A 26,262-nucleotide genomic window follows, 5' to 3' on the forward strand; every position below is an offset into this window, starting at 1 on the left:
GCTGAAACTACCTGTCCTAAGTCCCCCATCAGTTTGGGATGACAATGCGAATCTTCAGAACCTCAGAAGTGAACCTGCACTTGAGGCCCCATTTTAGCAGAAGAGAATGGTATTATCAAAAAACGTGGCAATACAATAAGTTGGTTAAAAAGTAATTGAAATATTTTTCTTTTGGGACAAAAGTCTGTTTTCTTTGAAACGATGCCACATTCCTGCAGCATACCCAGTAGTTGCGCAACATGACCTTGTAATCCAGATCCATTGCTCCAAATACTGTAGCAATGACTCCTCTGCAAAACAGATTTTAGCTCAGGGGACCACAGAGGACTTTATTAGTTTCGGACTTCAGTCGTTGGGCCACCATCTACTGGACTGGTGCTATGGTTGTTTTCCTTTCTGTCTGCTATTCTTATGCATGTTAAAATTATGCCGAGATGCAGCTTCTGAATAATAATTCCACTCTAAAGTTCTTTCTATAGCCACTGTGATCCAACAGTAATCCCTATGTCAAGAAGACGACAAACCTTGACCTCATTTATACCTTCCATATACTTTCCACAAGCAGATTCAATCAGTCTAAGACTTTACTGATAAACTAAAATCTAGTGAGAGAATGACTCACAAGAAAGAGAATGATGCTGTGTTGTGTGTAGATGCGCACTTCTTCATTGTACTTGATGCTTCTTCTTTTTTTTTCTTTTTTGCCATCTTCATTATACTTGTCCATTTACATTACTTTATCTTTCTCCAAAAACGGTGTTAACTTTGCAAATTTAGAGGATCCAGCCCTGAGAGTACGTTGGATCCAACCCAAGTTGGATTGAGAATGAGGGCAACATCCGCAAGATGAAGGCCTGCTTCAAAAGGAGTTTGGGCCACTACTGCCTTAAAAATCACCAATTGGGCACTATTGGCCCCTAAGAGATCACATCTGTTGCTCTTATGAGTTGATTAGGAGAATGGATTCAAAGTAAATATTGTAACAAGAAAAACATCAAAGTAAATATATTTTTATTTGTGCTAACAATATATATGACTTTGGCGCATTTCAGAATTTAGGCTAAAAAATTATACAGCACCATATAAATTATAAAGTAAACAGAATATAGTTATTAACGTGAAGAAAGTGGGAAGTTATTTGTTTCTCACTACTCTATTTTTTTAATAAAACAATTACGTAGCTATTAATAATAGCTATATGTTTTTGTGGGTGGAGATACAATAAAAGATCATTAAAGGTCCATTTGTTTAAAATTAAAAAATAAATAACTTTTAGATAGTTTAAAGATTTTATTTTGTAGATTTTATAAAAAACAGACATTATTTTATATTTAATTACAATAAAAAAAGTGATTATTAGTTAGTTATTTTTAAATTTTATGATATCTTCTTTAATTTTTGTTCTATAAAAATAATTTATTATATAATTTTATAATTTTATAATATATTTGTGTATCTTGCTTTTTTAAAACTCTCTCTCATCTATCACATTAAATTATTTTCAGAAACTCCTCAAAGTAATTTCTTAAAATAATAAAAAATAGACTTTTTTTAAATTTTAATTATCTTTAAAATTTTAAACAAACATCATACAAATTCACAAAATAAATCTTCTTTTAAAAAAATAAGTAATTTTTCTATGAAATAAGTTAAAACAAACAAGTCTTAAATATACAATCAGAAACGAGAACATTAGTAAACTGTTGAAGAGAATAAGCCAACATTGAATTTCTGCCAGCAAGGAACCGTGGAATACAAGAACACTAGTTCAGCCCTACACATTTATCCTGACTCATCAAAGAACAAAAACTAACGCCTGTCTAAGACTACTTATTATTGCACATGATTGATATTGAATCTAATTTGAAGAGGCCCTTATTCACCTTTAATGTAATGACAGTAAGGTCTATCTTATTTTTGTGTTACAAAGCATGCTGTCCATCCACGCATTAATTCCTCCAAAATGAGTTAACTTTCAAACTAGAATCTAATGGTTTCCTCCCATTTCAGTGCTTGCTTGCTTGCTTGCGTGCTTCATGGGGAATCACTTGCACCTCTTTTCTTTCCCTTTTTCCTGAATATGCCGAATGATGCTGTTGCAGCCGCAGCAGCAACTGAGGCTGACCTTGCTGCTTCAACCTTTGAGCTTGTCTTGAGCTCTCTCGTCACCACCAACTCTGAAGGCTTTGAGGCCTGCCATCCAGTTCAAAAATCTGGTATGCCACTTGACCTTGATGAATACTCTGTCACCAGCTTCAGAAACATGGAGGACTTGTCCTCTAATAGTCGAGATGGCGTGTCAAACTCCACCACTCGACCTGACAAAATAATAATAATAATAATAATAAGTTTCCAAATATAATAATTCTAACCCCATAATGTAGGATTGATCGCAAATTCAAGGGAAGAAAATAATGGGATGTAACTTCACTCACCATCACTGAGAACCAGAACAAGATCGCTGTCAATAACAGTAGGAATACGATGTGCAATAGTGCAGACAGTGCAATCTCTAAACTCTGTCCGAATAATCTTCTGTATAAGATTATCAGTGGCTGTATCAACTGATGCTGTTGCTTCATCCAGCACAAGTATCCTTGACTGCTTCAACAAAGCCCGCCCCAGTGCCACAAGTTGTCGCTGCCCTACGCTCCAATTATCTCCATTTTCAAGCACTGCAGAATATGAGAACATGCATTATGATCGTTACTGGTGACTCAAACCCTTCTCCATTCCTTCATTGTAGGAAGGATGGAGAAGAAAATAAACTCTGTATATTCTGCTTACCTTGTGTATCAAGCTTCTCCTCTTTCTGACGAATAATCTCTCCAAGCTGAGACTTATCTAGTGCCTGTCAAAAATTAAAATTCAATGATAATCAGAGAAGAAGAATTAAAATTAATCATCTGATAACATATCTATTCATTAAAGTTAATTATCAACCTCCCAAATCTCTTTATCAGAGTGCTCTTCAAGAGGATCAAGATTGCCTCGTATAGTCCCTTCAAATAAGGTTGGATCTTGAGGTATGATACTCAGACGGCTTCGAAGGTCGTGAAGGCCAATGCTTGTAATATTAATGTTGTCTATAAGGATACTCCCACTTGATGGTTCAACCAATCGAAACAATGCTTGTATTAAAGTAGATTTGCCACTACCAGTACGTCCAACTATTCCAATCTTCTTCCCACCAGGAAATGTGCATGATATTCCATGAAGCACCAATGGAAGATTCTCTTTGTAACGAACCTTTAAAAGTAATAGGGCAGGTTAGGCTAACAGAACAAAGAATAAGCCTATTCAACTTTTTACGGAATAAATAAATGAGCAGTACATTACATGAAGTTTGAGGAATAAGCCACACTGTTCATTACTACAATGCAGCTTGCTAATGAATTTTATATTTCATATTGATATTGATGACCAAATACATAATATGAAACTTAACTAAGTACCTTCAAATCAATAATACCGATTGTCCCATTCTCAGGCCACGAGGATGGAGGGCGAGTGTCTTCAATAATAGTTGGTGCTTCACTAGGAATTTGGCTGTATTGATAAATCCTTTCAATAGATATTATTTTATTCTCGAGTTTGCAAAAGCTAAGAATCCACCGTGACAGGCGTGCATTCAAATTCAAGCCATACGTCACAGCAAGTCCAGCCATGCCTATACAAAAAAGTAATGGTGATCAGTGACAAAAGTATATCCTAGACCTCTGTGTCCAACATCTGCCATCATTTAAGACCTTTCCTCATAACTTTATGCAGTGCTGAAGAATTCAAAAGCAACAATAACAAGCCATAGACTAAATGATGTGCAGTAGGTGGGCAAAATCACCTTGAGCTTATAAATTATTTTTGTTTCATGTTATGTTTCTTAAGAAGGGTCATTTTCCAGTGACAGTTTCTAATAAAATCACTAAGCTTATGAAAATAAGCAAGGGAAGCCATGGGGATTGTATACTCACTAGGATCAATACTTCCATGTGGAAAGCTCACTAGTAATATCATGCAGAAGGCAAATACAAAGGTTGACAATAATTCCATACGCAGGCAAAGCCACTCAATAGCTGCAAGACTGCAAAAGAATGGCCGTGCAAAAGAGTCCAGAAGATAGAGGTTTCTCTTCATGAACCTTTTTTCTTGTCCAAATCCCCTGATGGTGGCTGCTCCAGCGATTGATTCACCAAAAAGATGAATAACTGGAGATTTCTGGATGCTTACAATACGAACCAGCTCCCTGAAGAAGCCATGTAGTATTTCTACAACAAAATAGATTGATGATTAGTGCGGTTCATTAAACCAATCATAGCACTATGGGGTAGAAAAACAAACTGCAAAATCATGAGGTACAACAGTTTAAATTCCACAAACAAACTGCGAAGAAGAAATACTAGCAAAGGAAGCTTGAACATGTAGCTCTTGTTCCTTTGCAGAGGTTTTTAAACACCTACTTGAAAGGTTCAAAATTGATGTCGAAAAATTATGATTACCTGCATCCACAAACAAGCCACAGCCATTGGGACAACGAGAAGCAAAACTTGCCAGGTAACCTTTGTCATTACACCAACAATGCCAATAAGTTGTATTGTTGTTGAAGCAAATCCTCCTAGTCTAAAAGGGATGTCAAGATCCACAACACTCTGATCAACTGATACCTGGCAAAATATGACTTAGATTATATAATAAAGTACACCATAATTGAGAGATAGGACTCGAGCATTTTCATTTTCAAAAAAAGAACTTACACGATTCAATATCCTTCCGGCTGGTGTTGAGTCAAAGAAAGACATTGGTGCATGGAAAACACTTCTAAGCATCTTTATAAAAAGTTTCTGTGCAGCTGCTAGACCAAATGTAGCCACCAGAACAGCCCTCATAAATATAAACCAAGAGCTTCCAAAAGCCAGAGCCATGTACACCAGTAGAAGAACCATAGGAGTTACTCTGGGTTGGTCTCCTTCAGTTTGAGGATTTGCCCAAGCCATCCACCAATTACTAGCAATTTGAAGAAACTGAAATAATGCTTGTGCAATGATTATGAGTGGAATCAGTAAGCCCTTATATGCTGCAGCCATGTATGACAAGTACACCCTCATGCTAACTCTGCCTCTTACCCTCTCCTCTTCCTGAACAAGCTGTTTTTTCCTTGACCGTTTTGCCGCCTTCTTCTCCTTGATTGCTTTCTGATCTGAAACTGATGAACCTTCTTGCATTTCCTTTGCTAGACTTTCAATATCATTTGCAGATATAATGGAAGTTTTACTAGCCATAACAGATGCCTCCAAGGACACATTTTCATCTGAATCTTCCGAGTGATTAGGAATATCCATAGCCTCAATGGCTTCATGATGAGCCGAAACTAGAGTTTTGAAATCTGTTCCTGCTTGTAAAAGATCATCATATTTTCCTGCCTGTATGATCCAGCCTTCTTTAAGAACCTTGAGAAAGGAGGGGGAAAATATTTAGAGTTGATATCACTTACATTTATATTTTCTATCTAAAAAAAAAATCATCTTTTTCAGTTCATACTAAATGAAGGATCGTAATCTCAGTTAGTATAGAACTTGAAAATTCCTACACCGAAAAGCAACATAAAATTTCACATGAAAATATAAGCAAGAATATCCATCCTAGTCCTTTCAAAAACTAAATATCTATGTAAGCAAAGATAAACTAAAATTGGCAGCTAAAGAGACAAAACAGCAATATCGTAATCAAAATAAGCTATTTGAAATTAAAAAGAAACTGAAAGCATCATAATCACCAATTTCTAAAAGTTTCACTAATAACATGACAGAGTTGTTGTAAAACAGAACAATGTCGAGATAAATAAACTTTCCCTAACTAAATAAGCAAACAAATAGAATGTCTTGATTCTTACAATCTACAGGTTTTAAAATAATCTTCATCAAATAGGCTGCCAATGCATTAAAATATAACTAACAAAGATGAATCCATGTAGGAATACCAGTATCAAATCAGCGGCAGGGAGAAATTCCACTTGATGGGTCACAAAAATAACTGTTTTATCTGCTAGTGCTGTCAATATATATTCCTGCAGATTTATTTATAACATATATTAGGCCAAATCCAATTCACTTAAAAAGATTCAACTCTATGTCAAGTAAAACATACGTTAAACAATTCTGATCCAGTGTGAGCATCAACTGCACTGAAGGGATCATCAAGGAGATAAATATCAGCATCTTGATAAAGAGCTCGTGCAAGCTGCACCCGCTGCTTCTGGCCTCCACTCAAGTTTATACCTCGCTCGCCTATAATTGTCTGGTCTCCATGAGAGAAAAGTTCCAAGTCCCTCTTCAGCGAACAAGCATGAAGAACTCTCTTGTACTTCGCTTTATCCATGGGGCTTCCAAAAAGGATATTTTCTTCAATATTTCCTGACTGTATCCATGCTGATTGGGAGACATAAGCTGCCGAGCCACAAACTCTTACCTGCAAAACAATCCAATATACTTAGCAGAAGGATGTCTTTATAAAGATGTAATTAAGAGCTTAAGTTGGCCAACATACTTCACCAGAAAGCTTAGGAATCTCTCCAAGGATGCAAGAAAGGAGGCTTGATTTCCCAGAACCAACCATGCCACAAACAGCCACACGCATACCCCTTTTCACTTTCATTTGTATCCCTGAGAGAGTAGGCCTCGAAGAAGGGTCCCAGCAGAAGACACCATCCTTAATCTCAATGGCAATGCCGGAAGTTCCTCGTGGCAAGATGGTAGTTGCATCCTCTTGCAATTGTTCTTCTTGCAGGAAAGTAGATATGCGATCAAGAGAAACTTTTGTCTGGGCCATTGTTGATACCAAGTCAGGAAAATTCCTCAAAGGCTCTTGAAGGATCCTGAAAGTAGCAAGAGCAGACAGAACTCCACCTGCAGTCAACTGACCCCCCAACAATATTGAAGTGCCAAAAGTGATAGCAGAAACGAATATAGGAGAGCTCCAAAAGATGAAAGTGATAAAAGCCTGAGAATAGAGGGCTTTACGTAGCCACTTGAACTCTACTCCACGCATTTCTTCCAACTGTATCCGATATCGATCCTCCCAAGCTTGCAACTTGAGGATCCTCATATTCCTCAAGCACTCTGATGTTTTTCTCATTCTTTCATCCTTAGCAGCCATTAATTTGTCTTGAAAATTTTCTTGTATCCTAGCCACAGGAATAGTAACAACAATGGAAATGATTGTAGCAATCAATGTTGCAATTGAAGCAAGTCCAACATTCTTGTACAAAATTGCAAGGGCGAGAATGATTTGAAGGGGAAGCATCCACATGTCATGAAGATACCAAGAGTAATCCCCTACCCTCTGAACATCCACAGCCATGTAGTTAACAATCTCCCCGCTTGTGTGACTTTGCTTAGCTGAGCTTGAGAGCCTGAGTCCCTTTCGATATACCATTGCTGTTAGAGCTGACCGGACATGCATACCCAAGATGTCCACCCCCAAATACCATTGTCTTGTTGTTAGGGTCTCAATGAGCTTTGCAGAAAAAAATGTCCCCGCAAGGATATACCCTTCATACGGGAATGTCTCTTTACCACCTAAGTAATCAACGAAGTAACTTATCATGTATGGACCTACATACGAGACAAGAGTATTCATACCAGCAAAGATGGCATTACAAGCTGCCTCCTTCCAGTAAGACTTGAGAATCGCCCAAGCTAATGAGGGCTGTTTTGAAGGATTTTCAGCCTTCAATCTCTCCCAGTTAGAGTTCAAGATCTTGTAATTGGACTTAGCTCGATCTTTTGGCGCAAGAAGGGGAATGTCCTTAAGCTCAAGCGGTCTCTTAGCACCTATTGAGAGCAGCTGGTTGAGCCAAGAGAGAGTGGCCAAGCTAAAAATCCCAGCATCACTATATGGAGTAACCTTGAGACAACCTGCTTCTTCTTCTTGTTCTTCAGCAAGTAATGGCTCTTGAAGATCCACGTTTCTACGAACTTTTATGCCAGTAACACCTCGAACTGCAGCAATGCACAGGAAAGCAAGAGCTGGAGTGGCAGCAAAATTTGCCACAACATGAGAAGAAAGATGATTTGAACCTTCCACTGCAAGTACTCTCCCATCAAGGTACAAAGTGCACAAGCAAATTACAAATGAAACTAGCCACCAAATCCTCAACAAAAACGGAAACTTCTCAGACGAGTTGAGTTTGCAGTACAAGGCAGAGAAGCTGATTACAAACCAAGCTAAACCCTGCGCGGATGGCAAAGAAAGAAGCCACCAGTTCACAGTGTTCCCATTAGTCGATTCTCTGATCAAAGCAGCTGTATCGAATCCCAACACCAGAACTTGAACAAAGAGCACATAGAAACTACAGAGCAATGACAATTTGAAACTAGTGCCGATTCTAACGTCGTGTGTGTTTCTGTCGATATAACTACGACTAATTGGATTTGGATCGCCAGTCGTGTTTTCTTTGCTTATTCGAATTCGACCAACACACACGAATATCTGCCTCGCTGAGATTACAAGGAGAAACACGAGAAGAATAGTTAAGTTGAAGCAGATTGCGGCTAGTTCCAAAACGGGCAATCCTATGATCGTTGTCAAAAGGGAGTTCGGCGATCTTGAAGGCAATGATGAAGAAGAGATTTTATCGAGCAATTGCGAGATAGCCATTGATGAATGTCGCGACAATTGAGAGGAGTGAGTCGGTGTGAAGCTAAGCAGGAGAAGAGATCAAAGCGTGCGAAGAAGGGCATTTCACCACGAAGGAGATGAAGAGGAGAAATGTGTATTTGGAGATAGACTCAAGAGATACATTGCACACGAAAACAAAACAGAACAGAATCTCACGAACACGGAAAACGAAGACGAAGAAAATAGCTTGAACTTCGTTCGTCCCCCTTTTGTACGATATCTATCCACAGAAATGGACAAAGGGAGGTGTAGATATCAAAATTTGCCGAGGAAAATACCAAAAACCTGACGTGGGTAAAATCCACATCACCAGAAGAGCCGGTGCGGATTGTCGAGGCAAGCCTGTGATCAAGATTTATAGAATAGCTCAACAGGTATCAAAACCCAGCTGTTAGAGATAGAGAAAGAACATGAGAAAGAGGGGAACACTAGGGTGATCTCAGAACGACAGCGATGGTGATGAGTAAGTTAAGCTACGCTAGGTTTATAACAATGTCGAAAGGAAACAGCGAAACAGAGAGACAGAAAGAGAGGGCTCTCTCTTCTGCTCTCTTTGATATTCTCGTTTTAAACTTTGCTACCTCTGTGCAAATCCTTACACTTGCGTGTGGTAATCAGAACCTTTCTGGCAGATATCCCCAAAATAGGTCGTTTTGGAAAGTGAAATAAGAAAGAGGAGAGGAGGTAACTCGAACAAAATAAATCAATACATAAACAAACAAGCCCTATATAGCTGAAGGGGCTAAGCTTGCTTTCGGTGAGCGAAAGGAAGGAAGGCAAAAAAATAAATAAATAAATAAATAAACCCCTCAGTAGAAAATTTTTAGCCCTCCATTTCAGTGGCATTCACGATTATATATATATATATATATACATAGATGAGCCAGTGCGAGTGTTTATGAGGAAGGCAATGATGGTACACAGAGAGGGGAAGGATGAGAGGGCGAGCGAACGAATGATGAATTCAACGTTTTTGAAATGAGATCTGTTGCTGGAGATTGTTAATTGGCGAATAATAACGACATGCGTGGTTGTGCATATGCTTTCTGGTGTACGATGAGATCATGATGCAATACCAATATGAGTCCGCAAAATAATATATCACGATTCACGAGTGGGCCGTGGCCATTGTTCAATTCAGTGTTTTACATTAGAGGACCTACTAGGGTTACCACTTTACAGGGTGTTGCCAATGCCATGGTGCTAGTGGGGGATTCAGATGAGAGAGAGACAAGGAAGACGATGATGGTGTAATCATTTGCTTTTTTGAAAATGGAAGCTCCCCAAACATGCTTGTTAAAGCGGAGCAGCGAGAACCACACATTCTCTGTGAATAAGTTAAAACCCAGTAAATACTAGAAAGACCCCCCCCCTTCTGTTTGTTCTGACAACGAAGAAAGAAAAAGGAGAATGGCAAATACTCTTCCAATTTTTAATTATGTGATACTTTTAAAAATTAATTTTTTTATATAATAAAAAAGTCAGATATATTTTTACCTTAATCATTACCTTTAAATAATAATATTAAAAATATAATTTTTAATTCATGTACTTTACTTACATTTTATCATTGATCTTTACACATTTTTTAGCATTCTAAGTCCATACATTTTTATTTTTATTATTTTAATAATCTAAAATATTGAAAGAAAAAATGCATGGATCAAAAGCGAAACACGAGTAAAATTCAAGAATCTAAAACTGTGTTTTTCTATAACAATACAATTACGCACACTATACATTTTCACGCTAATCAATAAATGATAAAATTAAAAAAATAATTTTATTATTACAAAAGGTCTTTTATTTTAAATTAAAAACTACTTCTAGAAAAATGTCTTATAAATAAAATTGAAGGAAGTAGATTCTAAAGAATTAATTAATTTAAATTAAATTTTAAATATATTATTTTATGAATTTATAAGTCTGACTCTTAATTTTATTAAAATCATTAATAAAATTATAAAATTGAAAGTTAAACTTATAAATGTTTGGAGTGTGACTCCCAAGACTTAATTTAAATAATTAATAATTTCTTTCTTCCAAAAAAAAACTTAAAACTTTATTTCATGCAAAAAATATTTAAGAATTGGGATGGTGAGTGAGTGCCAATTTGCCAAAGCCATCTGGGTTAGTATGAGCCAGCCCATTTTATGACCTTTTCTGGCTTTTTTAATAAAAATGATGACGTGATAAATCGTCGGAGTATAGAAATTGATCTCTGGTTTTTCTTGGCGAAATGGACGGCGGGTGAGTGGACTTCGGGTAGGTAATGACATCTGCGTTTGCGGCTTTAAGTGTTTTCTTGACTTTTTGATTAGGGCTTTTTCGTTCAAGCGTGTGGTGATTTTTTTTACGATCAACTTCAACAAATCACGATGTGTGGATTTGTTTTAAAAAGCACAACCAAGTTTTGAAGAAAGCTATGTGACACGTGGCGTTCCTATAGGCCTTCCCAATTTAATTGGCTCTGGAATGTGACAGGTTTGAAAATGGGTTTAGTTCAAAATTGAGGGGCGTCTGACAAGAGACTAGCATGGTGAGGTATGCGCCCAGTTTGTTTGTTTTTAACTGTTTTTTATTTTTAAAAGTAAAAAAATTGTTTTAGTAAATTTTTTGAATCTAAACTTTTTACAGTTGGCCTATTTTTTAAAATAAAAAATAAAATTATCTTAAGCTTTTGTCTTTTTATATTTTTAGAGCATCTACATTTAACTATAATAAATTATCTTTAATTATGAATAACCGCTACCATAAACCATTGTTATTGATTATTGATAACCACCACCATTGACGATCTTTTTAACTCTAAATTTGTTATCAAATTAAAATAATCAAATATATTTCATTTTGTTTTATTCCAAAAACAAATTTTAAAAATTGATTTATAAAATAGTTCTTAAAAAAAACGAAAACAAAACAGCAGAAGCCCCTTAGTAGCTTTATGGTGCATTTAAATTGATGAAAATTTAAATTTAGATTTGGATTAAATTCCCTAATTGGAAACACACATGTGCAAGTCTCAGGTTACCAACGAAGATCAAATCTAATAAAAAGAGTTAATATCTTATAATTTAATAAGTCAAAATTTGAATTATCATTAAAAAAATATTCACATTTAACCTGACAGTACTTTAAAAGATATCGACGAGCAATAAAAAAACATCTCAAGTCTATTAATTGAAAGATTAACTTAGTTCTTTCTCTTTTTTTTTTTTTTTTTTACTTTTCATTCAACTAATGGAAATTATACAGTGAATTCACTGGATTGGAACATGGGATAAGCTATCAAATCACGGAATACACCATTTTAGCTTAACTTATGTATAACTAAACTTTATTAGAAAAGAATAAAGGCAACTTGATAATGTCATTCCATTATCATTATCGTGGTCTGTTTGGTATCTTGACTCCTGAGAGGTTTAACAGTTGTGACTTAGTTTTGATTCAGATCCAAGACCTGCTGCATGTATATATTTGAAGAATCAAATCGTTTCCCCCGTTGCTATTGCCACCAGTCTTTTTTTTTTTTTCATCTGACCAATATATATACACAATAACTAGGCACAACACACACATGACATGTTGGTGATAATTTGTATCAAACTCGACACACTAATTTAAATAAATTTAAAAAAATTTTATGGTCATGCTTGGTAGCTTAAAAGATTTTATTTATTTCAAACTTATTCAAATTATTTGAATCAACCCGAAGAAAGCTGAGACAAGCCCAAGCTGGAATAGCCTTAACCAAAATATTTAAATTCTTTTTTATTTGTTAATAAAATAATATAAAAATTGAAAATGGATAAAAAAAACTAATATTTAACGATTTAGTTATTCGAGCCAACCAAAAAATTTGAGGAGTTAAAATCGAGTTTAATTATATAATTTTTTTATATATTAAGGTATTTAAACTCAAATTTAAATAAGTACGGTTTAAATTGAAGCTAACGTGAAAAAGCTTGTCTGCTCCTTATTACCGATTACGCACGCACACATGTATCCTCCTGTCCTGCACAATGAAAATCGGGCCTGTTTGTGTCTAACATAAAATACGCCACCTGTTCCATGCAATTTAAGCACTTGGGTTTGGGCAATAAACAATAATAGAGTAAACACTTAATGCTAACATACTTGAGGCCACATAAATTAAAGTAATAGCACACATTGGCGTCCTGCCCAAAAAACTGGTGGTGTTCGTCGCCACATGCCAAATCCAAATTTATGGCGGAAATCGACTCACCATTTCTCAAATCCCTGGTCATAATAGGCTACGTCTCTCTTCTTCAAAATAAAATAGTTTGCATGCAGCATATAGAACTTACGATTTATCTCAAGCTACATGCTGAGTTTGAGATATAATACTTCATCTGTCTCAAATCATGAGATAATTTTTTTGAAAAAATTGTTATCCCAAAATAAAAGATTCAAGAAAAACAAATTAAGTTTTATTAATGATTTTTTTTCAACATTACTTTTCAAATGGAAAGAGATAAATGAAATGATATTGTTGCGTAATGATTAAGTATAAATAACGGCGTTTTTTAAATTTAAATTTTTATTGTTGTGTTTTATTGTTATATTATAATCTTGTCACAAAGTGACTTATAATTTGCATGAAAAGATTAGTTTACAGCTTGCTGTTAAAAAAGAACAGAGTGATATGGTTTTTATAGCTAGAGCTTTATTCTACACTGACATCAACGAAGAGCAGGAAGACAGTTTCAGTGTTATTTGTCTCCAATGCTCCCATCAATTGTGATTAAAAGACACCCCCGTCTATGGGATCGTTTGGTAATTGAAAATTAAAAAAAATGAAATGAATTAAAAAATAAAAATAAAAATAAAAGAATCAATCCAAAAAAAAAAAAGAAAGAAAGAAAGAGAGAGAGACAAGTGAATCATGTTTGCAAGGGAGAAGGATAGTTAATATTTTCTTTTGTAAAACACAATCTTTTGTTAGTGTTTGTCCTACAGTAAAAACAACAGTAACATCCTTTTAATTAAAAAAAATATGTTGACGTTTCCTGTGCGTCGCAAAAGGCATATTCTGGTTAGTTTATGAAATTAGAAATTTGGATTGATGTTATTTATAAAAGGTGTTGTGTGTTAATTCCTATGTTTATGATACGAGTCATTAAATGTCATCGAAGAGTAATTTAGTTCATTCATATTCTTATCTCTTTAATTCATTTTATTTACATCATTTCACTTTTCAAATAATCAAATGGCTCTGGCCTATGATATTTTTCTTACTTTGCTTGAACAAAAAAATAAAGGGTTGCTATTAATATTAGATCTAGTGAAAAAGTAAATAGTAAATGGTTTTTATTAAATATGCCACGATCTTGTCACGTTTATTTGTATGATTGATTATTCAGATCGGGCCGGGCACAACCTTGCGGCGGTGCCAATAATAGAAATATTAGCACATGTATAGGATATTTAAATTCAAACTTGCATGTATTCATTGTATTTGCATATATCATGCATAAAAATTAAGATTTAATAATATTCTCCTCTCTAAGAGCATGGACGTGTTGTCTAATATTGTTCACATTCATATCATAATCATAATTTGCATATGAAAAACACATTGAATTTGATCACACAGCGTTAGGTCTAGTTTCAGCCAGGGATTTGAAATCATCGAGGCCACGCTCAGTCTCTCGGGAAAAGGAATAGAGGCTGGTTATAATTACAATCCCGAGCATGAACTTCACTCCAGAGTATCTTACTCGAATAGTTGTCTGATTATTGTCTGTGATTGTATGATAGGATAATTATATTTTTTGTGGTGTAGATTATTAGTTTTTTTTCCCCAAATTGTGGCATTTGCATTTTAAGAAAAACAATATTCTATAAGGCATTTTTAATTTTTTAAAGTATAATTATTAATTTTTTAAGTACTTTTATTAATAGTGACTTTATATTTATTATAAGGTATTTAATAAAAATAAATATGAAAAGATAAGGTTAGTTTAAAAGTAGGTAATTACTTTATTGAAGTGAGATTCAGTTGACAATATCTTAAATTTTTTAACGGAGGAATACTTTTTTTTCCTAAATGTGGGAATTCAATGAATAATTCAGATATTTAAAACTTAATCAAATAAATTAGTTATTTGTAAAAAATTATATTAATTTCTATAATATTTATTTTTAACAATTTAAATAGAAACTACATTTATTAATTGTACACACTAATTTGCGCAACAAATCAAAATAATTTGTGAAAAGTAATAAATATAAGAAATAAAATAGATTAAAAATTTATTTTTTTATTACTCATAAGTATCTTTCTACAAAAGGCAATTTCAATTGAAGTGTAATTAAATACTAAATGTAGACATCTCTCTCAAAAATAATTCAAATTGTAGTTTGTCATGTTATAAATGACTAGTTCCTTTTGTTAGATCTAACTTGCTAGTAAAATAGCTAGATTAAAGTTTTATATTTAGGATAAAAATAAAATTTCTTTCATCAACTTTTACATCTAAGACAATGCATCAAGGTGATGCAAGATTTTGTCCCAAACATTTGAGTTTCTTTCTTTTCTTTTCTTTTCTTTTCTTTTCTTTTTTTTTTTTTTGAAGAGAATAGGTATAACAGAAATTAAAAAGGCATCAATGGCTTTTGAGGAACTTGTCCATTGAACTAATGGAGGGATGAAGCTGGAAAAGTTTGTAGCAAGGGCTAGCCATAATATAAAAAGAAAGAAACAATTCTTTGAACGAGTAATTGAATTCACAATCAATTAACTATATATTGAGTTTAGCTTATAATTATTCGAATTTAACTCATAACTTGTTGCCTTCCCTCTGATTGAAATAAACTTATAACTTGTTGCTTTCACAGGTTATTTTTTTCTATTTGACTCTTGCAATGATTTCAATTTTACCGAAATTTGTGATAGAACGTATTTTATGATTTTCTTTTAACGGACAATTATGCTCTGAATTTATCATGATTCTTCACTTCACTTTAATTTGGTTAATTATTTCTCCGTCTTTGTTTTATGTGAAAATATGATTTGTTAACTTATAATTTATATTTCACAACTCTAAAGGTATTTTCCTAAACAATGTTTTATTGGAAAGCTTAAATATAATCAACGACTATTTCAAGGTTATGCATATCGCATGAGTAAAGTCTAAATTCCATGGTCGCATGATACAAAACCCACGTGATTAAGTCATTCAGCCATTTTTTAAAGAATAGTATCATCTAAAGCAAATTGGTCTGATTAAATACTTTGCATAACATAATTAATTATTTTTCTTTTCAACAGATAATAGATTAACATTTTTTAGATTAAAATGACTCTCTTCACATATGAATGTGATGAAATCTTCCACACAAAAAAAGAGTTTAAGATGAATAGATAATGCATCAATTGGTGACGTCGAGAATTTGACACCAGAAAAAACAAAAACAGAGAGTAAACGTTTAACTTTGTTGAAGCCTTGAAAGGGTTTACGTCGCAGGAATGATGCAGTGGATTCTTTCGTCTCCTTACATAAGACGACAAAATCTGGCTATTTGTGTGTGCTTGACTTCCCGAGTTTTCTAGAAATACCATCACGCTCACGCGAAAGGTAATTTCTAGCCCGTGTGCTTTGCTTCACCAACTTGCATCCCAGATTTAATAAAATAAAAAATAAATCGCGTCATTTACAATTTTTTTTAATAATGTAATTTGTACATTTTAAATTATATCTTGTAATTTCTTATCTGGCTTGTGAATTTTTTGTTTAATAGATTGAATGAACTCATCCACACATATTTGGCAAAAAAGTTAATAATAACTTGACAAAAATTTTATCCATATCTTTTCTATTATTATCAGCTTATATCATATGTTATAAAGCTGTTATATTGTGTGTTTTTTTTAATATGAAATCTGTGATAAAAAATTAGAGGTTAGGAAGATTATTTATAAAATTTTAAGAAATGATGGGCATAATTGAGTTTTATACTTCCTTCATTTTAAATTATAAAATGTATTTAGGAACGATTTAACAGCTTAGCATCAAGGTACTTTAACAAAAATAAAATTTTATTAATAATTTTTTTAAGATTATATTTCTCATATATTTTCTCTTTTCAATAATTTTTTATTAATAAAGTATTAAATAAAATGTATTTTTAAAAATTTTTATTTTTATTTTAAAAAAATAATGTTATATAATATATTTAATATATTTTATTGATAAATAAGATTTTATTTAAAAATATTTTATAATTTAAAATGAAGTATATTTTAATCAAATAAATATTAACGGTCATATTCAATATTGATGTATTCTTTTTTTAATATGCAATATAGATATCGACGGATCTTGTAAACGAAGGATTTGATGTTATGTGGAGAATCTTCATCTCATTAATGGCACCGCGTGGAGTGATAGACATGTGGCCACGAGAGTGAAGCCATGCAAAATAATTAAACTGTCTCCTTTCGTCGACATCGCTGTGGCCCCCTTTATCGTTTTTTTAAAAAAAAAAAAAAAAGGATATCACCACCTCATCCAACACTTCATTTTCTATGGGTTTTCTTTATATATATATATATATATATATATATCTAATGCGTCATGGTATCAATTGGCTGATTTCATGCACTAACTTTTCAATTAATGCGATTCTTAATCACTCTTCATATAATTAATTTGTCTTTTAATTATACTTGTGACGTTACTCTAATTGGTATTGTCTTGTAGGAGTATGTGCTTCTATCACAGACTCACAGACAATTGGTATTGCCTGTTGTTCGCACTTTGTTTTTTTAAGAGTATTTTCATATTGTTAGGTGATTCTCTCTCTGTATGTGTAATTCTGCATGTATGATGCATGTGCGTGTGCGCAGTAGTGATATATTTTAAACCGGCACACAAAAACCCTTTTTTTCACGAAACACAAAAACCTTCTTATATTAAACATTTAATAATGTGGGCTGTATAAATACAAACATCTAAAAAATAAAAAATCTTTGTATATATATAATCTCTACGTCTCTTCCTAAATGTTTCTGCAACTGTCTCTATTATTATAAAGTCGTCATTCCAAGTGTTTCACTTGCCTTGTGTAATTTATTAATTAAAAAAATGAGTGCAAACACTACGTGATTAATTAAGTATTGTTTTTGTTTACTGAATTTATGCAGAATTTTGTTTTATTTTTTAAATTCAAAGCTTTTTTAAAGAAGAATAGCGCCCAGGAAGCGGACTTAAGCATAAATTAAACTACACAAATCAATTCTGGCAAAAAAATAAAAAAAAAAAACAAATCAATGATAAAATATTCAATCAATCAAAATTCAGGGATTAGATTAAAGAAGCAAGCAAGTCATTTTCATGGCTTTAGTGGGAAATAAATACGAAACAGACAAGACATAATATTAATATATGTGCTGAGAAATACTTAAGTAAATCGAATGTATTATATAATTTATAATTTATTTAATTAAAATATTTAAAGTAATTTAAATAAAATCTTATGTGCCATTTATTAAATTAATTTTATTTTTATAACAGAATGTATATCTTATTTCTTACCTTTTTCTTCCTATTATCATTAATATTAAAATTAATTTATATTTAATGATGTTTAATTATTATATTTTTATTAGATAAGCTATAAATAACATGGTGCACTTGATCAATTTAAATATTTCTCTATACGTACACACCCTTTCGAATTTACGCAAAGCATCGTCGCCAATGTTATTTCTTCTCCCTCTTCTTTAATGCAATCTTTACATACTTAGTCTATTCTGATTAATTAATATAATACGACCTCTAAAATATTGCTAACACGCGCTGTTCATGTAATTCCCCTATAATTTTTTGATTTTAAAAAAAGAAATTTCTTCCCATCCTAGACAATTATATTAGTATATATTTTCTTTTAAACAACTAATTGACAAATTACGTTTTCTTTTGACCCAAGCAAATTAACAATTAGAGTAAATTTGACAGGGTCTCGCCCTCAGAAGTCAATTCATTTTCCGTGTTTTAGAATTGTTACCACTGGAAGACAGAGACAAATATATGGACCAATCAAATAAATAATAATATAATTTATATATATATATATATATATCTCTCTCCCTCTCTCTCTTATACGTTGGCGAACCGTGCTAGTTGAGCATTTATTTTATGAAAGAGATAAAGGCTCCGATCCCGTCCCCACCTAAGTTGGTTTCAGTCCAAGGCTACTAGCAAGGTAAATCAATGAATAAAATAAAAGCTGGAGGATTAATTACTAATCAATCAGATAAGTATTGATAGTTGACTAGCTGCGACGCACAGAGACTAGGAGCTTTTGAGCAGAGCATTTCCTGTATGGCACTACAATGTAATTTTAAATATTAAATTTTGGCCACCATGTAATTTTGAAATGGACAGTTCAACTTTTGGAGATTATTTATAACGGGCGTGGATACATCATACTTGTGCTCTTTTTTATAATTTACACAGACGCACATTCCATGCCTTACTTTTTCTGTTCTTTTTTTTTCCCCTTCAACTTTAGGCGTACGTGTATAATTTAATATAATGGGGCTGAGTTGCAGACGGAAGCATGCTTTTATATGTTCCTGCACGGCGCCTATTCAGCGCCCAACTTTCATCCATTAATATTAACAATTAGCAATTAGCAAATGTGGCAAATTGACCACCAAATTATTAAAGAAAAAAACTTATATATTTTTTAAGAATTTAAATATTAAAAATATAAGGTATTTTTAAGTATTTTAATATTTAATTAATGTGTTTTTTTAAATGTTTTTAATAAATAAAGTAATCAATCATTCATCTTTAAGTTAGATACCTTATTAAATAAGAATAAATATAAAAAAATGATATAACTTTAAATAAAACTAAATAACTTATTGAGAGTTTGTTAAAAATATCTTCTTCTTTTTTAAATGGAGAGAGTGTATGTTTGCATTTATATCTTATAATTTTTAAATAAATAAACTTCTAAATATAATTGTAAACATAATGAAACTGATAAATTATAGATAAATATAAATGCATGCTTATGTTTTGTCATTAATTTAAATTGAATGTTTTCATTATTAAATTATAAATAAAATTTTATAAACTAAGTTTTGAAGTTCGAAGGGTAAACGTACACACACCGTGCGTCCATGTGCTGCAGAATAGTGATCAGAGATTGATGTTAGCAGTTAGCTGATGAAACAACCATGGGTAGGGGTGAGCATTGATTGATTTGATTCGGTTCGGTTTTAAAATATGTAGAATCGATCGATCGAATAACACTAAAAATGAAAATAGAATCGAACTGAATAAGCCAATCGAACCAAACAAGGACCGAACTGAAATTTGATAATTCAGTTCGGTCGATTAATTCGATTTTTCGGTTTCATATTTGGCTATTAAAACTGGGCCCATTTTTTAAATATTAAAACAAACAACACTATAAAATTAAGCCTTTTTTCTATTTATTTTTTTCAATATGAGCCCATTCTAATTACACCCATATGACATAAAGTTCAAATATTATAAAGACATGGATAATCAAATAAACAATTATAAATAAACACCGATAATCAAATAATGGCCCCATAATCTAGTCACAACACCTACTGATGAGAGTGAATGATTGAAATGGGGTTTCAAGTGATGTTATTATTTTTTATTCTTTATTAAAATAAAAAATAAAAAAAATAAAAAATATAAATAAAATAATTTATAAATTAATAAATTATATGTAATTCTGTCGGTTCGGTCTATTGGATTTTAAATTTTACTAACCAAATCGAACCGATCAACTAAAATATTTAAAATAAAAAAACCGAATCGAACCGAAAAATTAAATAGACCGAATCAAATAGACAAAATTTGATTCGATTCGGTTCGATTTTCGATTTCGGTTTGGTTTTGCTCATCCCTAACAGTGGGGTCAAATTGAAAAGAAAGATTAAATTTGTGGCAAATTTTGGAGATGAAATTAAATTCTCAATAATACTTTGACCTTTCAGACTTATTTGAAATAATTTAAATACTTAGATAATTGAATATTATTTTATTTATTTTCATAACAAATTTTAATTTTTATATTAAAAAATAAAGATTTCTAACTTTTATCTAATTTTAACTTTAGTTTATCAATAATAAAAAAACTTAGATATTTAAATCAAATCCATTTAAGTTTAGACTTATTCAAGCTAGTCAGTAAAATTTGATTCAAATTATCGACTTTAAAGGTGAGGGGAAGCTGCTTGTAAAAGGAGAGGTAAGTGATTGCCAAGAGAGAGGGAGAAAAAAGGTTAGGCAAAAAAGGTGCGCAAAGACAATGAAAGAATGCCTACCACATCTAACACATAATTTTTGGTTTGGAAAACATGACTTTATATCCTGTCACTTTTCTTGTGTTTTATTATTAATTTCTATACTCTTTTACATTTTAGATCCTTGCATTTTTATTTTTTATTATTTTAGTTTATTTCAAGGTCCTTAAACTTGTTCACGAAGGAATCTAAAACAATGAAAAGCAAGGTGTAGAGATTTAAAACACCGAAAAAAAGTATAGAAATCAATAAAAAAAAAAAAAAGTGTAGGAATTCAAAATTATATTTTATGTCTCTTTAATCATTATTGCAAAATTTGGCCTCACAGAACTTGAGTTATGTGCTTCTGATAGGGGGTGGGAATATGTCAAGTTTTCAATAGAAGCCTACAGCCTACCCACTTTAACCTAACCTAATCTATTTATCAAATAAGCTTAGGCCATGTTTAAACATTTAATTAAGCCTATTTAATTAAATATGCTAGGCTTATTTTTTTTAAGAAAATTTACGAGCCCAACAAGTTAGCCTATTTACACACACACACATATTATGTAATATATCACAAACATATCAATTTCATCATTTAATTTTTAATCAATATATTTTTTTTATTTCTACTTATGTTTTCAATCATACTGGATTTGTATATTGATCTTAATGTTATTACTTTATTATTATATCATATTATAGTTGGTTAGTCCTTTCAATTATTGTATATTATAATTGACAAATTAAATTATATATTATATATTATAATAATCCTAAAGTATACTTAATCCGTTTAAAACTAAAATATGAGTTTAATTAAAAAGCTTACTTTTAAATAAACCTTCAGGTCAGGCCAGACTTTAAGAAGGCTCAAACTTAAGCCGTAAAAAAAGCCTTGTACAGGTTGTTGGTTAGACTCAAGCTTCTAATTTATCATATAAGCTCATGCTTATCTGGCTGAAGTTTATTCACCCTAACCTATTTTCACCCTTATTTTTGACATAAAAAAAACAAACAAAAGCTGAACTTGGTGTGACTGAACCAATTTTTAATTTATAATGCATCGGTAAATACTTTTTAATGCATATTATTTGATAAATAAGTTTTTTTTTTCCTTTGATACAGTGGTCAATTTTGCCTTGACAGGTTCTATAAAGGTCCTCACCCATTTTTCTAAAGACAAGTTATATCGAACAGAAGAAATTAATCGCTTATAATATGAAAAAATTGATGTTTAAATCTTCACTAAAAAAGATGTTTATATTTAAAACATGCATCAACTATGATACATGCTTATCGATATTTTTAAATAGGAAAATAGGTTCCCTCGATCAATCATTCTATCAATTATATGTTTTTTAAATCATTTATTTTTATTTAATTATTCATTATCATGTTTGATCTCTGCCTTAATTAAACTCATGTATACATTCATTTTTTACTGACAAATCAATGATGAAATCAAGATAATTAGAGTAAGCGCTAGTGAATTAGAAAAAATATAAAAAAAATGTGCAAGATTATTTATAAAGGTTATTATTTTAATCAAGCATCTCTTTTGAACAACCTATCTTAATTGTCATTCAAGGCAAACTGACCTTACTACTATTTTTTTTTTATTTACCTATATACTATACTTTCAAAAATATTTGCTCATATAATATAAATTTAAAACCTGGCATTTATCGTGTCAAAATCTTTTTTTTTTTTAATGCAAAAGTACAGAACTCGATTTCTATTCCACTGAGTTTTCACTTACGATGAGTGAAGTGTGCAGGCATAACTCGCCATCCCCACTCCCTACTTCCCTTCCCCATCCTGCCCCCTGATACGTGTGCGCGCGTGACTTTTTCTTTCACAACATATAGGTGGGTGTTATATATAATATAAATAATATTTTTTCTATCTCAAATTACAAATTATAAGATGATTTAAAATAAAATTATGTATATCACTAAAATACAATAATAATAATCTACATTTTTTTAAAACAAAATTATAATTTTTAAACACATCACTATATATTTAATCATCATGTTATAATATTATTCTAATTCTCTCTCAGCTTAAAAGGTAATATTAAAAATACATTATAAATAAAAAAATTAAATTTTCTTATATTTTGGGATGAAAAATTCCTCCAAAATTATCTTATAATTTGGGGTGGAGGAAGCATACTAATTCTATAATTATAAACTTCCAAGAATTATGTAATTATAAAATAACTATTTAATAATACATAATTAGCAAAAAAATAAAATTACATAATTTTAAATTATAATATATGATTTTATAAATTATAAATAAATGAACCAAGTCACCTTTATGATTTTTTTGGACACTTCATACCATTACAATTTTTTACACTCTTTCAAAATTTAGAATTTTATACTAACTTAATAACATGTAAAGAATATATTTTAAATAATAATAATTATATTTTTTTCAAAAAAAATTTGTAAAACTTATTGGGTCAACTAGGCTTCTAAATTGCACATCGAGCAAGACATCGAGTAGGGGTGATACTTAGCCCAATCTTATCCTTGCATAGCCTCAAGAGGGTTCTTATTACTTGTTATATAATATGAAATAATTATGTATAATTTGAATAATTATAATTATAAAATTTATATTATATTTATTATACTTATGACTAACCCTGTTCACATGCAGCCCAATACTACTCCAGTCCTCTTTATTAGTAATTTTTGTCAATCTATCAATATCAATGCAAAAAAAAAAATTAAAAAAATAAAAATGTGTAAAATTTTAAATATACTCCTATATAATAAATATAAAAAATATTGTTATGTTACTTTTTTTCTTCTAAAAAGGATAATTTTAAAAATATTTTTTAAATAATATTTAAAAAATTACACAATGACTCATAAATAAGATTAAATTAATTTTTTAAAATGTGTCTTGTAAATAAAATTGAAGAAATTATAATAATAAGTAACAAGAGATGTGGATTGCAGGCTATGCGTACCAGGCTGTGCCTAGGCGCTTTTTCTTTTCTTTTCTTAAACTATGAGTATATAACTCAGTTCCACAGAAAGCAAATTTTGAACTTCCATATTAAAAGATAAAATGGAGCTGTTCTCATGCAAACCGAGTCCTTTTTTTATTTAAGTGTAGTATATGGATAATTTTTTTAAAGTATTGCATATGGGTAAATTTTTTTGGCAGTATTGAGGTCAATTTCTGGTCACTCGATTTAGCAAGAAATAGTGCAAACCCAAACTTAACTATATAAAATCATATATACATGCAGATGAAAAATCTCTGGTTATTAGAAATTAAATAATTAAAACACATTAAAAAATACTCCTTTAATTAAAAAATATAAGATATTTTTATTAAATCTTCTCCCTAATAAATTAGTTATTTATTTTTAAACTAACCATATCTTTTTAAATTTACCTATATTTAATATAGTGCTTTACCTTAAAATAAATATAAAATAATTTATTTGATAGGAATACTTTTTTAAAAAAGTAATGATTATATATTAAAAATTAAAAATATTTTATATTTTTAAACGTTTAATTTTAAAAAAATATTTTATATTTTTAAATAGAGAAAGTATTTCAGTTTCGGATATCAAAGTACTGGTAACGAACAGTAGTACGTATTCATGAGAAAAAGGAAACACTAACACTCGAAACCAAAACTTCGGTGAAAAAAAAAGAAGAAGAAGAGAAAGTCGAAGCCAGAACTGCGATATGCACAACACTAAATGCAAGCACATGCGTTTGTTTTTGTTGAACAATAATAAACATTTATTTACACAAAGCCAGAGCCACCGTATGAGTCTATGAGATAGGTTTTCTGAAGATGCAGGGCTCAAAACCTAAAATACTTCGAAGCTGGCACTGCAGGGGGAAGAATAATAATCCACAATAATTGATGAGACACGTTTTTCGAACCAACACCACACGAACCTATTTACTTGCACAAAGCCAAAGCCACCATGGGCGTACAGTGAATTAATGAGACGAATGAACCCCAAGTGGCAGCTGGGCATATGGAGGTGAAAAAAGAAAGAAGAAGATTCCAGAGGTCATCAATGAAGGAAAAGAGACAAGCAAATCAGAGAGCGCGGAACCAACCGGCAACGATGGTCCTTGTTAGATAATTTAGGTTAACATAAAGCTGTACGTACGGCTGCCGTATGAGAACCCATAGTGCAATATAAATGAGCTCAAGCACCAGCACGACACTAGAGACCAACATCAAGGGTCCAAAAGGCGGAGCTAACTCCTGACACTGAGACTAACTAGTCCATTCAATGGAAGCTGCACATGCGCAAAGCTACGCAAAAAAAGCTGATCTGATGTGAGCCACACCATTCCACTACTATGGGCATCTCAATTTTCGCCCATATGCTCCAAAAAATGTGGAGACAAATCCATTTAATGATTTTTTATGATCTGCTCCTGACCAGCATCAATACTCTGCAGTACGTGTGTTCTTCTTTCTTCTTCCCTACTCCAATATCCCTCCAACAACAAACAAACACTCTCGCTCGCCTGCTCACCCAAATTCAAAAAGGTGATGTATGAGACACTACTCGCTTGTCGTGGCATGTCAATTCAGCACCCACCACCACCACCACCACCACCACCCCACGCCCTCCTCTTTCTAATATTCTCTCAATAATCTCCCTATATAAAATGACCCTTTTTGAAATTAACAATACGCATAGGAATGCATAGAGAGAGAGAGAGAGAGAGAGAGAGAGAGAGAGATCAGTAGTTTTGGTGCCCGGCATTCATGCATTGCACTACGGTGATAGAGACACAGAATCTCTCAGTTTTTGTTGGCAATTTCATGCATAACCGACACATATACATACAGAAGACAGGAACTTTGTGTGTCTGTGTGTGTGATACACCCTCTATTATTGTTTGTTGTTCCATTTGGCAGAATTCTGAGGAATGAGAATCATTCTTCTCAGACAAAAATGCTACTTTGTGCATGCATGCAACATGCATACGCGGGCGCATGCATTTCTTTTGGTTTCCTGTTGATCAAAGAATAATGAGATACAATTTGCATTGTAATAATATACTCGATTTTCAACTAAGCCTTATTTGTGAGTACAATTTTTTTTAAAAAAAATTACAAACAGCTATAAAATTCATATCTCATGCACCACGCAACTCTTTCGTTCTTTTTTTTTTTTGGGGGGTCCTGGTCCGGTCCGTTCACAAAATTTAAAAATTACTAATCAATAATCAACACATAGACATAGTACATAACCAAACAAGATTCTA

General features: G+C 32.0%; 1 protein-coding gene across 1 annotated transcript; it reads right to left on the reverse strand.

Annotated features, from left to right (window-relative positions):
* Positions 1 to 1,703: 1,703 nt before the first annotated feature.
* Positions 1,704 to 9,469, reverse strand: LOC129313411 (ABC transporter C family member 5-like). The gene is given in 12 exon segments (XM_054956480.1): positions 1,704 to 2,318; positions 2,436 to 2,675; positions 2,788 to 2,851; positions 2,944 to 3,249; positions 3,456 to 3,670; positions 3,972 to 4,247; positions 4,250 to 4,265; positions 4,497 to 4,661; positions 4,752 to 5,444; positions 5,975 to 6,061; positions 6,142 to 6,462; positions 6,541 to 9,469. Coding segments are annotated over 12 exon segments (4,608 nt in total). The 5' UTR covers positions 8,653 to 9,469; the 3' UTR covers positions 1,704 to 2,205.
* Positions 9,470 to 26,262: the final 16,793 nt, after the last annotated feature.

This window comes from Prosopis cineraria, unplaced genomic scaffold (assembly GCF_029017545.1).
Source record: "Prosopis cineraria cultivar Desert tree isolate PC_DT_omini unplaced genomic scaffold, ASM2901754v1 PC1, whole genome shotgun sequence".
Taxonomy (NCBI): domain Eukaryota; kingdom Viridiplantae; phylum Streptophyta; class Magnoliopsida; order Fabales; family Fabaceae; genus Prosopis; species Prosopis cineraria.